This window comes from Hibiscus syriacus, unplaced genomic scaffold (assembly GCF_006381635.1).
Source record: "Hibiscus syriacus cultivar Baekdansim isolate YM2019G1 unplaced genomic scaffold, ASM638163v2 tig00001644_pilon, whole genome shotgun sequence".
NCBI lineage: Eukaryota > Viridiplantae > Streptophyta > Magnoliopsida > Malvales > Malvaceae > Hibiscus > Hibiscus syriacus.
The window spans coordinates 6,667,938-6,682,608 of record NW_024061878.1 but is presented as its reverse complement, the minus strand read 5'-3'; the positions used below and the strand labels follow the sequence as shown (position 1 = coordinate 6,682,608).

Genomic DNA, 14,671 nt, shown 5'->3' with positions numbered 1-14,671 from the left:
ATTCGACATTTTAACGTTGTGGTGTGAAGAAGGTTAGGACTGGCCAATATTCTTGACATTTCTCTTCTCCACTAGTGTCTTCAAAGAGGCTTTCTCCGCGTGTACCTTTGATTTTGGTTTTATTTAGGCATAATGCTAAAAATAGCCCCCAACATTTACCATAATGATCATTTTGATCCTTGTTCTTTTTTTGGAGCATTTTGGCCCCATTGTTTTATTTTGGAGCAAAAAGCTCCCTCTATAGATGAAAATTGTTATGAAACGTTAAGGACTAAAATATTCTAGAAAAAAAAATAAGGAACAAAGTGATTATTCTATCAAATGTTAGGTGTCTTTTTTCCTTAAAATGACACGTTGGGACCAAAATGCTCCAAAAAATAGAATACGAGACAAAATGACCATTTTAGAAACATTGTGAGTTATTTTTGATATTATACCTTTTATTTACGAGGAACAAATTAAGTAAATTAGTCAATCATACCCAAAAGGGTTCAAATTGAAATATTGGATGCATAACCAAAACCATTTGTTCTTTTATACTTGAAAAAAGCTTTCCCTACATTGATGACAAATTCAAGTAGGACCTACGTAATATTTGATGTCGGATGATGCGAATTCAATAATTTATATCAGAAATTTAAATAATAAAATATCATAAAATTGTATTATTGCGAAACTAAATCATCAATGAAAAACACTTAAATTATACATAATTTTTAATTTTTTAAAAAATAAGACTGTGCTCCGACACTCCTCGATCCATCCCTTAACCTAACTTATGTGCACCGAATAAATGGTGCATGGCTCTCGTGAAATCAACCCCCAACAAAAACTAGTGGAAACCTCATGAACCCTTTCACATGGCTTTCAACATATTCATATCCCACGTCTCAACTCGGCCGATCGGTCATAATTTGTGGTCATTAAACAGGTGAAAAGGCCCACACGGTTTAGGGCAGCGGGGTCTTGGTTTCGTCAAGTTTTTCCCACGCAATCAATGAAACACATACTACTACTACTACAGCTAAATGCAACCTTTAAAAAAGATTGCGATAACATTAGTTATTTTCGCAATTTGTTAAGACGACTAAAATTATTATATTTTACATTAAGTTATGTAAACAATCGTTATTTTCGTTATTTGACTCGTTTTTTTGAAGTATTTTGATCTTAACGTTTTATTTGGAGCAAAAATGTACTTCCGTGGATGGAAATTGTTGATCAACAAACGGTTAACGCTATAAAAATATAAGCTTTCCTCCAAATAAGATGTTGAAAGGCTAAAACGTTAAAGAAATACGAGTCAAAATAATTATTTAATCAAATATATATATATATAAAAAAAGCAGCTTTAGAAGTCCTGGAAGTGGCTGAAGAGCAGTCAAGTCGACAGAAATGGTCATTCACACACCACCGTTGCCCGTTTGACAAACCTGTGTTTCTAGATACCATAAATTATCATAAATAAATAAAAAATTGCATGGATCAATTAAATTAAATTTAAAGTGGTATTGTTTCTAGTCTAACCCTTTAATGAGGGTCGTTATATTAAATTAAAGGGTTTAAGACTTTTTGAGACGTTATCCCTATTGTTCTTAAAAGGGCAGGTCAAAGGGTATGCCCCATGATAGATGACTAAAATAAACCTACTTTTAATCAAAAAGAAGAAAAAAAATCAACCTACTTGTGCCTTTAAATTCTGAAAACGACTTCCATTTACTCTTTAAAAGAGAGGATATTTTGCTTGTTTCTTCCCCTCCATCATACAATACGATAATATTCATCTGGCTGATTAGGTTACTTTCAAAATTAATTTGGAGTTTACGCTAAGTATTACAGTGTATGATAAACCCGCCATGTCTACTTAATGATTTTTTTTAAATAATATTTTTATTCAAATTCGTCACGTTGAGGTGACAAATTCTAAAAAAATATAATTTTTATTAGAATTTTGTCACATTAGATTGATTAGTTTCAATAAAATATATATTTTATGGAAACTCGTCATGGTCACTATAACAAATTTCGTGGTTCCAAAAATAAAATATCTGGTGTCGTATTGGGCTAAATAATTAGTCCGCCTATGGTATTGGGCCGATTTTACCAATTATTCATCCGGTTTAGTATGGGCCAGACTTAGACAAATAACTGTTGATATCGGATTGGCTGGTTTGAGCTGGCCCATATTATTATTTATTTATATTTAATTATTATATTTTTTAATATATTTCATTGAAAGTGGAATCAAGCTGGCAGGCTGGACTGAGCCGAAAACAGACCTGGGCAATGATATTAAATAATTTTTGGACCAACCTAGTACAAATAGTCACATAAACAGGTATAGTGTACACATGAAGGACCATGTTAAAGCTTAAATATATCTATCGTTTGTTCTATAATTTGAAGTTTTCAACTAATCGGTCCTAATTTAATAAATTTAAACCATACTTTTAACTATAATATACATATATATATTTATATTTATTTTCATATTGTAATGTTAAAAAATAAATTAAATATCATCTAAAATGATAAGATATATTTATAATGCCATTTTTTAAAGAATGAATCTCAGGATATAGTATTAATGAGAGTACAAATGAGTCAAGAAATTGATAGGACGTAAGAATTTGTAAATCAATATGATTGAAAGGCCATATTGAATAAAATATAAAGTTGGTGGGCTATATTTTAAAAAAGAAAACTTGTTATTTAAAAAAATGAATTATATGTATTCTATAGTGGTAGATGAGAATATGGTGCAAATTTACTCAAAAACGAAATTAAAACAAAATAAGAAATGATGAAATCATGCAAAGTCGAGAGAATAAATTGAAAAACGAGACATTTAATGCTAAAAGGCGTAATTGAAGTTACATAAATATTATGTCTCAAAGTCAGTAGCGGATTTATGTGTAAGTTAAAGTAGATACATATATATCTTGAAGTTCAATTTTATTTTCATGTTAATATTTGATTTTATTTATGATGTTTATCCTAATATTTTATTCGTATTTGCTCCATATAATTTTTTTTTATTATTTATAAATATTTGTGTTTTATTTTAAAAATGTTTCTGGAATATATATGCTAAACACCAAGTAATTTTCAAACATCATTCTTTTTTCCAAAACTGAGATTTGGGAATCAAAATATTATATTTAATTGCCTTGACTTGGATAAAAGGGGGAAATGGGTAATAGTTCAAATTTAAGATTCAAAACTCAAATACTATGAAAGAAGTCATGCCAGTTATCTGTTACTGAATCAAGATCAAAACCCACCGCCATGGCGTTGTGGTTATTATTACCACCGGCACCGGCATCTTCAATGAGTTGCCACGGCAAACTCCATAAGTCCGATCCATTCTCAGGGCCGTCTTGTTTCATCGTCGCAACCGCGCCTACATCCGATGTTATCGTCGTTGTCGTCGTCGATGTCGAACCACTCATATCTTCGTTATTGTAAAGCATCATGGTTTCCCCATTAAAACCCACGCTCGGATCCCCATTTTCACCGAAGGTGTCATTCCAAAAACCCTGAAAATCGTCGAAGTTTCCAAGGAAGAGAAGGTCGGCAACTGAACCAGCAACGTCATGGCTAGGGTTTCCAAAGCAAGAAAGGTGGTCGGAATCATGGTGGTCGTATCGTTGTCTGAGATCATCGGTGGTGTCAATGTGATCGTGATGGGTATTGATCAGAGGTTTGGTATTTAGTTGTGTCAATGTTTGATCTTTGATCTTCTTTGATGATGTTGAAGAAGAATAAGGAGAAGAAGATTTCTTGTTTTCCCGACAGCCGCCTCCCACCGTAACATTCCGGAGAGTGCACCTTTGGTCCAATGCCTCCGACAAGCCTTGCACAGATACCTTGGCTGAGACAGGCTGTTGTTGTTGTAATAACAACACTTGGTGTTGCTGGACTCACATCTCGGACACTCAACTGCTTCTTCTGGTTTTGGCTCTGCCCGTCTTTTTGAAGGCTTCCCCATCTCCTGCATTATTATTATTATTATAAATTACAATTCACCCCGAGAATCCAAAACAATTACAGAAACTTAAAAGATGTTTGCATGAATTCATATGAAATTTGAGGGTCAATCTGAAATCAAAGAAAAAGACGAAGAAAGAACACAAAGAATATTACTACTTATGGAGTAGAACTGAATATTCAGACAAAACATTTACATATACAATAACAAAGACTTGTTTTGTCTATTAATTTATTTATACCTGGTGATGTTCTGTTGAAGCTTGAAGGCAACGAAACAAAGAGAGCGAAATTCAACGAGGAAAAGAGAAGGAAGAGACAATTTTGTCTTGCAAAATATTACTGGCCTAGATGTAGGTTTTTAAAACCGACAAGGTCAAAGCAATTAATGTTACTGACATACTTATTAAAGATTATTATTTTTTACCTGTTCTAGTGGATAATATATTAGTTCCCTTAATCAAGTTTAGATGTTCGAATCTTGATATTTTTGAATAGAGCAAATTGGTTGGGAGGGTCTTCCTCACCTCTGTAGTACTCGATATGAATTAATCAGTACTCGATATGAATTAGTCAGTTAATAGATCAGATACTAATGTGATTAATTAAAATTTTTATTATACTTTTTACTGTTAATCAAGATTCTGTTTTGGTTTCAAGTAATATTAATTACTTACCCTTTTGAAAGCAAATCTTTCTTAGGATATGTTTGTTTGGTTGAATTTGGTTTTTTTTGGAAAATGAATTACTGGAATTTGAATTACTAGAAAATGAATTACTAGAATTTGAATTCTGGAAAATAAATTTAATTTCTGGAAAATGCTTTTCGAAAAATGTTTTCCGTAAAATGAATTTACATTTTTCTGGAAAATATTTTACGATGTTTAGAAGATGTTATTTAAACATTTTTTTCCACTAGTTGATGAGTATTTTTAAAATTATTTATTACAAATATTAAATACAATAAATAATATTATTTATCATAAAATTTAATATTATAATTTTAAAATATTAAAATAATTTATTTATTATTAAATATTATTTTTTATAATTTTATTAATAAAAAAATTAATATCGGTATATTTTAGTGAAATAAAAATATTATAAATTATATTAATTATTTATTAAAGTAATAGTGTTATATTATATTTTAAAAAAATTAATTAGTATATTTTAAATATTTTAATTAAAATATTATTAGATTATTATTAAATATATAAATAATATTATTCATTATTAAAATATATAAAAAATTTATTATATATTTATTAAAAATATAATATCTTATATTATTATAATATAATTGATTATTTTATTATAATATTAAAAATATAATATAATATTATTATAAATATTAATAAATATATTTTAAATATTTTAATAATTAATATTTAGATGAAAATTATATTAAAATATTTTATTAATATTAAATTCATAAAATAAAATTAGTTTGAGTATTTATTATTTGAAGTGAAAAGTTCGGAAAATGACTTACGAAAAATCAGACCGTAAGTTATTTTCCAGAAAACATAAAGGAAATTTTGTTGACCAGGAAAATGAATTACGTTGACCAATCAATTTTCCTCCAACTAAACATTAGAAAACATTTTCCAGAAAACAAATTACGTGAAACAAACACGGGAAAACATTTTCCAAAAAACGAATTACATGAAACAAACACAGGATTTCGGGAAAAATCAATTTCATAATTCATTTTACGACAAACAAACACACCCTTAATCATTTGCTCACCGATTAATAAACTTTAGTTTATAAAATAAATAATAATTAATTATAAAATAAATGTCTAAATAATAACACTTTTCAGGAATAGTGTTTAAACTATTTTTTGAATGATCACATTGTCTAATGTTACAGACAATATCACTTTTAAGTGGCAGGGCTCTGAACGGTGTTGATTTCCTCCGTTAAGTGACACATGTTGCAATATGGTGTTATTGAATTTTTTTTTTAAAATATTATTATATTTATAAAAAATAGTAATTTCTCTTAAATTATAAAAAAGCCCCAAAACCCTCAAATTCTAACCTTAACCCACCACCGTCGATGTAGTCTTTGCCATCCTACTAGTCATACGTAACTGTAGTTGTCGTTGATTGGCTGTCAAAATCGTATGTGATCGCGATTTTCATCCTATGATTTACAAGGTATAAATCATCGATTTGCCGGTCACGATTTCATAGGGATTTTGGTCGCTGAGGGGAGGTGAGGTCAGGTGGAGCTTTGTCGCCGGTAGGCGTGGATTCAGGGGTTGAAATGAAGGTTTTTAAAGTTTTTGGGTTATTTAAAAAATATTTATTTTTAAAATATAATTTTAATTTTTTTAATTTTAAATAAAATTTTTAAAATTATCAAATTATCACTAACGAGGAAAATTAACACTGTTGACAGCCCGAACACCTAAAATGATAACGCTTGTAATGCTCGATACCAGAATGAGTTAAAAAATACTTTAGACACGTACTTATGAAAAACGATAGATCTGACATTTATTTTAGCATTAAGCCAAATAAATATAAAACTCGGGTCCTATTTGAAGTATTGCAACCCATTTGATAAAAGTGGGCTGGGCCGTTAACATGTATGGGTATTTACGTCATTTAACATAAGCCCAGTAACGTGATCTTCTGTCATCATCCCCCTTCCCGCTCGCCATTCAAAAATTTACTCAAAAAAAAAATCCAAAATTCTTCGTTTGAAATTCGACAGTAATGGAGAATTTCAGTTGAAAACTTCAACTTTTTTTTAACTCCCAATCTTTACATTCCCTAATTGACAGTAATGGAAAGCCATCTATTTAAGATCTCCGAGGAAAACCCTAACCGACGCCGTTTCCACCTTTGATCTTTCTTTTTTCTCTTGCTCCCCTCTCCATTTCCCTACATCTAATCCCACAGGTCACTTCCTCCTGTTTTCTATGCTTCTTTTTCCCTAGTGTTCGTTCACTCTTTTCTGTCGGTGGATTTCGATCTGAATTTCAATCACCCTGCTTTTGCATTTTGCAGATGTGAAAGCGAAAAACCCTGCCTCCTTTTCTTCCCACGTTAGTAAAGAGAATATTGACAATACTGAGCATAAATCTGAACTTCAGAAGTTAAGTTTAGAACCACAGAGAATGAAGAGGAAAAAGCAAGGCGGAGGTTACAATTTGAGAAAAAGTTTAGCTTGGGATCGCGCTTTCTTCACTGAAGAAGGTACTCCGACTTTTCTTACTTTGTTTTTGTATGGGTTCGTTAATTGAAAGAGTGAAGTTAATTTTCTTTATGTAATTTGTTTTCTTTGCATTAGGTGTTTTGAATTCAACTGAATTATCTTTGATTAGTGGGAATTCTAGTAAGTTGAGTAGTGAGAAATTGTTGGCTATAGAAGAAGAGCCGGGAGAGTCATTATCCAGTGATTCATCGGATTTGCAGGCACTTGAAAATAATTTGTTTAAAGAGTTGCCATGCAATCATAGTAATTCGAAAGAGGCAAAGAAGAAAGCTGTTAGTAGCCTACGGCAGAAGAGTTCTGGTTCGGCCTCTCGTTCCATGGTTAGTTAGGTCTTCTTCAATATATATGCCTATAAAAGTTGCTCTAATTTCTTTCTTTGTGAGATGAAAGCAATTTTTAGTTATGTTAAATATGAATCTCGACAGGTGAAACAAAATGTGCTTTCAGTTCATGACGTAAATAGAAGTGGTTCTAAGCGTAGCGGATGTCCAAGGCCTGTGATGTCTTCTGCATATCCTTCCTTGTTATGGTTTTATTCAATTGTTAAGTAGTGGTTTTTCATATGAATGCTTATTTTCTTTATTTGTTCGGATTTATTGAAGATTGTACCTTGACTTTTCATCACTCATAAAAGACCTGCAAATGTAAGCACAACAAAAACAACTGTTAAGGAACCAAAAATTTCTAAATTACCTGTTCCAAAGTCTGGTTCCTCGACTGCCAGGAGTTCTCCGAACTTAAACAAGCCAAAGAGAAATCAAAGTCTTCAAGCAGGTAACAGGGAATATAATTGTTCTTTGGACTAACTCCCTTTTTCTTGTATTTTTATGTTAAATTAATTTTTTTGGGTTTAACCTACATTTGATGGTTTAGCACAGTTTTGTATCATGTTTATCTTTGTTTCTTCCTCACCCGCTATTGTATTTTCATAGGTATACATAAATTTTTTTGTCAAATCTCACAATCGTATAAGAGGAAACTTCATACATTTGTTTCTATGTGGTTCCTTTTCTCATACAGAGATCAGTGCCCACAGAAGCATTGGGTTGACAGGTTCCAACAAAAGTACTAGAAGTTCTCAAAATAATGCAAAATCTAGTCTTTTCAGGAGATCTCAAATTAACAAATTGTCTGCTATACAGCCTAAAAGAAATGTGGTGAGACTAAAGCTTTTAGATGTCATTGTTTATGAAAAATTCTGGGAATTAAATGATGATTAACAGTTTTGTGTTCCTTTTGAAACTAAGAAAAACTTACTTCTTATCTTCCATATATCTTTTTCTCTATACAGAAAAGCTCAGCATTGGCAAGTCATTCATCAACGCAATCACATCATTCATTAGTTACCAAGCCAGATAATGGCTTAAAGGTCAACCAAGATCCTGTTGTGGCTTCTGGTCATGGATCTATTAATCATGAAGCTGTTGCCAACAAAATTGCTTCCCTTCCTCAAAGTCATTCCCATATTGGTGGAAACACTCAATATTCACAGCCACAAATGACAAAACCATCTGGCTTACGGATGCCTTCGCCATCATTAGGATTTTTTACTCAGGTATGTCAACCTTGCTTATGTAGACGGTAAATTTTGATGTACTCAGGAACTTTTAGAAGCATCAGTGGGGGTTCTCCCCTTTCTCTTATTGACTATTGATTTCATTTGCAGTCAAAGACTAATGCTTCACGTGATATACAAAGCAGCACTCAAACATGCAATATCCCAAAACCTAATAATCCTAATTTGTCAAAGCTTGGTGTCTTAAATTCTGCTTTTGAGATCCCCACTCCATCTAAGAATGTACATGTAGTGGCCAGTGCTGTAGCAGCAATTGAAAATTTGAGGACTCCAAGCACAAAACCCTCTGTTCCATCAAGTGCTAGTTCATTATGCAAAGGTGCCAGACCAAATTCAAGAGATACTAAAATGCAGAGGGTGGAAGTGAAGGTTTCTTGTAATTCTTACAATCATGAATTAAATAATAATCAGCAGCAATTGCACACCATTGACGGCAGTTTTAAGTGGGAAACTGAGCATGTGGAATATCAGTGTAGTGATAACAAGTTACTCTTGCAAAGTCAATCCTCCGAACAAGTGGAATTAGATTGGAAGAGGGAAAATCTTGCCATCCCTAGAAGTACGAATCACATCAGCGGTGAATTCAAAGATCCCCATTTTGTCTCTCACCATGGCCTGGAGGTAAAAAATGGCTTGAAGGCTGATGATGCTGGCAACAAAATTTCAGGAAATGTACAAAATAATTCATTGACTGAAGATTTTGATCTCCTTCCACAGTTGCATTCTTGCGACATGAATAGTAGTAACATACATGATTCTCCAATAGTAAACATTGACCAGATAAGCAGTCATGATAGCTATGAAAATTCAAGCAAATCAGCTGAAAATGAACATGTAAAACCTTGCACCTTTGAAGATGATCAAAAAGCTAATGAGATTCAGATACATCATATTAATGATGATGCCTTGCTCAAGGAGGGTGAGCCTTCAGAAGCATTTCTTGGTTTCAACAGTGTGGCGAGTAAAGTTATGAGTCCAAATATTAGTGATTGCAATGCTAGTGATTTGAAAAGGACCCATGGTCTATTGCATTATGGAGACAGAATTCAAGGAAAAGATGGCACTGTTGGGGATATTGATTTGAATCATCAATCACATGTTGCAGATGCACAAAAGCAATCTCTTGAATGTAATTTATGTCTTGAAAGTAGCAGTTATCTTCTGAATGCTTCAGAAGCGGATAATCTGCATGCACATGTAAATGGTGTGTATGAAATGCTAGTTGAACAGCCACCACTTCCTGATCCGTGCATTGTAGTAGAGACACTTTTCCAGGATGATTATCGATCACATTCAACTGATTGCCTATTACATGGAGAAATCTTCTCTTCTGACAATGTTGCCTGTCAGAGTGATATAGAAAATTCCAGTGCTCCATCTAGGATTCCACCCGCACTACAAAGTTGTGTTAATGAGATGGCTGACGTGGTTGAGTGTTTAAATGCAGAGAACGAGGCTTCGGTTTCTACTGATACACAGTGCAACCATGACATTGAGCTCCTTTGTGAAGCAGCTACTTCATCTAAGGGATTAGAAAGGATCGAGGAAGACCAAGTAACTGGAGCAATAACTGCTTGTGATATTAGTGTCCGCAATGACTTTCAAAGAAGTGGCAATCTGGATGCCAGAGAGATGGATGATTCTCATTCAATATCCCCCCTGGGCCTAGTAGATGCCATTTCAGAGCCAGGAGACAAGATCATTTCTTTTCATTTTAATGCACCTGGCGTGCTTACTAGTTCCTCCCTTGATGCTGGTAACACCTTCGTAGATAATCCGATTCTAGAGGCATGTCATGACCTTTTCTCTGCGGAGAGAGAGACCCACAAATTTGATACCGACAATTGTGCACATGTGAGTCCCAGAAAGAAATGTTTTATACAGGCAGTGGAAGGTTCTTCTGATCTGTCTAAGGTGCGAACAGTTGCACCAAGTGACAAGTGTGCTGCTGGAGATAATGAGACGACTGATGGATCTTTCAGAAAAGATGCATCCTCGCAGTACTTCAATGATGGTATTTCATTTGATAGCTGCAAAATTATCCTTTTCTCTTCAGCCGAAAATAACAATTTTGCGGTAGTCGAGAATTTAAATAAACCTCAAGAGCTTCAAAATGATGTCACTGTTATGCCAGAGCCAGGTGAATTCAGATGGTCTGTTACTGAGGAATCATCTAGTTATGTCAAGATTAATCTGTCAGATAACAACCATGATGGTTGTAATGATGTGATCATGCAAGACACAGAACAAAGTGACCAAGTAACTTCTTCAAATGTTGAGCTTTCTTCACTGAGCGAAGATAAAGTTTCTGGGGCAGAAAATACCTGCAAGTCTCAAGCATTTTGCTCTTTAAATGAGGAATCAACCTCCTCAATCAAAAGAAATCACATATCTTCAGATGGAATTTTCTTACAGGAAGAAGTCGACAGATTGGAGAATGATTTGTCACAGGAATTAAACAGTTCAATGACCCATGTAGAAGCTACGGGTTGTACATCTTTGGTGTAAGCATCCTACTTTGACCAATCTCTATCCTCATTTTTCCCTATGCTTTGTTTCATAAAGATGCTAAAGTGTGGCTTGTTTGATGGCAGTGAGGAAACTAGCAATGACAAAAGGCAAGTTGCTCCTTTAGTAAAGCCCCCTTTGAACGCTGTTCCATTTTCAGATGAATGGTTAGCTGCCTTTGAAGATGCTGGAGAGGTAATCTTATCATATTCCTTTTCCTTTTATTTCGTGAGGTTGAAGTCATGAAATTGCTTTCTTCATGAAGTATCATGATCAAGAGAACTATCAAGCAGTCAGTTTAATAGCTAAACAAATTTACTTAAACTGTAAACTCAAAACAAATAAAATGTCCATACCTAGCTTTGATCGGAAAGTCAGTTAATAGCGGAAGGGAGTTTTTAATATTGTGTTTAGCCATATCTAATGATGTCTCTTGTGTCACTCAGGAGATTCTAACAATGAAAAGTGGTGCTGTACAAAATTCGCCCACGGACAAATCTCTGCCAGAGCCTGGTCCATGGTCCCCGGTACAGTTCAACTTCCTTTAATAGATTACAAATGCTATTCAGTGCTATCCCTTTTTTTTAATGACTATATTTGAAATTGACACTTAACCAATTTGGAGCTAAGAGTTTAAACTTGACCTTGACATGCTTTATTTTTCCTTGTATGCTGTATAAGCATCATGATTAAAATGATATTGTTGCTAATGGAGTAGATATAGGAGATGTGTTACCAACTCATATCAACCGATGATTTTGAGATTGGTTCAGCAGTTAATAAAATATTGTACGAGTCATTTTTCATAGATATGTTCTGGGAAAAATAAAGGATGTCAAGGTCATTTTAATCGGTTCAGCAGTAATAAATAGGGTAAACTACCTATTTGGTCACTCAGTTTCTGTCTTGGTTTTTCAACTAATATTCTTTTCAAAATCACATCTGACGTTACGTTTTTTGTTCTATTTTAGTCACCCACCGTTAAAAAACTAACATTGATGCTAATGTGTCATCATAAGGTAATGCCACATCAGCATTGCCACGTTAGCATCACCGTTGATTTTTTAAAGACGGGTGATCAAAACAAAACCAAAATGTAATGTTAGGTATGATTTTTAGAAAAATAACATGTCGGTGACTGAAACAGAAACTAAGTAATAGATGGGTGACCAAATCTTTCCCTTGTAAATATGTTCCGGGGACCTAAATCTTTCCCTTGTAGTGTAAAACTAATGGCAAAAACTAATGCGGTTCTCAGGTGAGAAAGAAAAACAACCAAGGAGTAGGACCGTTCGACTGCACAAAATACACCCACACAAACGTCCCGCCCGGTTCTGAATAACGGAGGCCAAAAGGTTTGCCTAACCATTCTTTCCTTCTTTTTCTTTTTCCTGCTAACAGATGTGATCAATTGTACGTTCACGCCACAACTAACAAACGTTGGAAGGTTTGAAAATCCCTGAATTCTGGCATATCTAAACAACAAAAGATATTCAAAGTTCTTTTGTTTGATGTTTTATCTGTCTGATCAAATTTCCAATTGGACTTTTTAAGTGTCAATTTGTGTAGCTCCTGTTAGGGATTGCCTACTTTGCCTTCCTTGATTTGGCCCCTGCCATTTCCCTTTTAATTAATTTTAGTATTTTATGGACCTATTATATGGAGTAAAACTGATCTTGGAAAATTTTACTTTGGTAACTTCCAATGATCTAGTAAATTATTCCTTGTATAACAAAGATAAACAATGGGGAAAACAGTCCAGCTTGAAATCTGGAGCTTTTTTAAAGCAAAACAATGTGTACCAAGGAAAAAGTTTGCATTGGTGTATTTCTATAATCATGTCGAATTTCATTTTTATCAACTCTATATAATTATGGTTGTCATCGGCTTTAGACTCAAATTCGAACCCAATTCAACATCAACCCAAAACCTAAAAATATTCAAATGAGATCTCAAAATCAAGCCCTGAGATACCCAAAATTTATTGAAGTCATTTTGTAACATCATCACTCAAATGTAGGTTATCACATTGTTATTATGTATTATTTTGTCAATATCATGGATCAGATCAATATTATGAATTGCTTTATCAGTACACAATAACAATCAATGGTAATTTTGGTCGGTTCAAAAATGATATTAATGAGTTTATTAAAGTAAAAGACTATTCAAATGTAATTTTTATAGAGACTTGATTAATTCTTTTGGTGGGAGTTTGACAACTAAGGTACTCTTTAAGCTTTATATTTAGGGTAAACTACACATTTAATATCTCAAATATCACTTTTGTTCCATTTTGGAAACCAAATTATTTTTTTAAAAAATTATACTTAATGTTACGTTTTAGTTCTATAATGGTCACTCATTGTTAAAAAATTAACATAATTTTTGATGTGACATTTTTAAAAAAAATGCAATGATACCATCATATTACCTTATAATGATACATTAGCATCATTGTTGATTTTTTAATGGTGGATGATCAAAATGAAACCAAATTGTAACGTTAGCTATGATTTTAAAACAAAAAATAGTTATATGACCAAAATGGAATAAAAGTAATAGTCGAAATATTAAACGTGTAATTACCCTTGTATTTATCATTTCCCATAAAATCTTGATTGATCTGATTTTTCTTCTATACTAAAAATATAATAAAAAATTTTCATTAATTCAAAACTTTTAACCATATTGTTTTTTCCCAATGGTGGTATATGTCCGTAAGTTGGATCAAAATTAGGCTCGCATAGTTTTACCATTTAATTTTTTATTTATTAAAAATAAACCTAGAGTTAAATAAAATTAAATCCATATATGGGATAGAATTTCATATTTCTTGTACATGTTAAATAATTCATGTGGACCAAAGATGTAAAAATTAAAATTAACATGCATGCAAGTGAAAATTCTCCCATTAAAGCATCAACCTTAAATTTACTGACGTTAAGAGAGAAGTGCCATTGCCAGTGCCACCGCCTTCCTTTCCCAGCAGCACATGGCTTTAATTTTGTGTTTAACTATCAATTTTTTTTATCTATTTAAGTACTTTAAACCTATTCTCCTCTTTCAGCATGCCCCTTTCTTGTTTCTTCATTTTCCTGCTAATTTCTCTCTAAAAAAACCTCTGCCATGGCAGTTTTCCTTCAAAAACTCTTGAGATTTTCACATCATTGATTGCATTCCCTATGTCAGAAAGCTTCTAATTTCGACCCTTATCATTCGATGAAATCGTTACCTTTTGGAACACTCTTGAGAAATTCGTCTTCAGGAACTTCGTCTTCAACCTCCAATGGTTCTCCAATTCTTCGCTTCATGCTTTGGCAAAATAGTCTATCCTCAGCTTGCAATGCTTGGCCTCTTCTT

The 14,671-nt window shown here is 33.0% G+C and overlaps 2 protein-coding genes across 2 annotated transcripts; one reads left to right on the top strand and one right to left on the bottom strand.

Moving 5' to 3' along the window:
- Positions 1-3,224: 3,224 nt before the first annotated feature.
- On the bottom strand, positions 3,225-3,991 carry LOC120128574 (dof zinc finger protein DOF2.1-like). Its single transcript, XM_039146246.1, has 2 exons — positions 3,928-3,991; positions 3,225-3,874 (listed from the first exon to the last, which is right to left on the bottom strand). Exons 1-2 carry the CDS (start codon positions 3,989-3,991, stop codon positions 3,225-3,227), a joined length of 714 nt encoding a protein of 237 aa, XP_039002177.1.
- Positions 3,992-8,111: 4,120 nt separating this feature from the next.
- Positions 8,112-12,933, top strand: LOC120128567. The gene is made up of 7 exons (XM_039146234.1): positions 8,112-8,144; positions 8,247-8,381; positions 8,516-8,779; positions 8,891-11,304; positions 11,395-11,503; positions 11,755-11,835; positions 12,567-12,933. Exons 1-7 carry the CDS (start codon positions 8,112-8,114, stop codon positions 12,648-12,650), a joined length of 3,120 nt encoding a protein of 1,039 aa, XP_039002165.1. The 3' UTR covers positions 12,651-12,933.
- Positions 12,934-14,671: the final 1,738 nt, after the last annotated feature.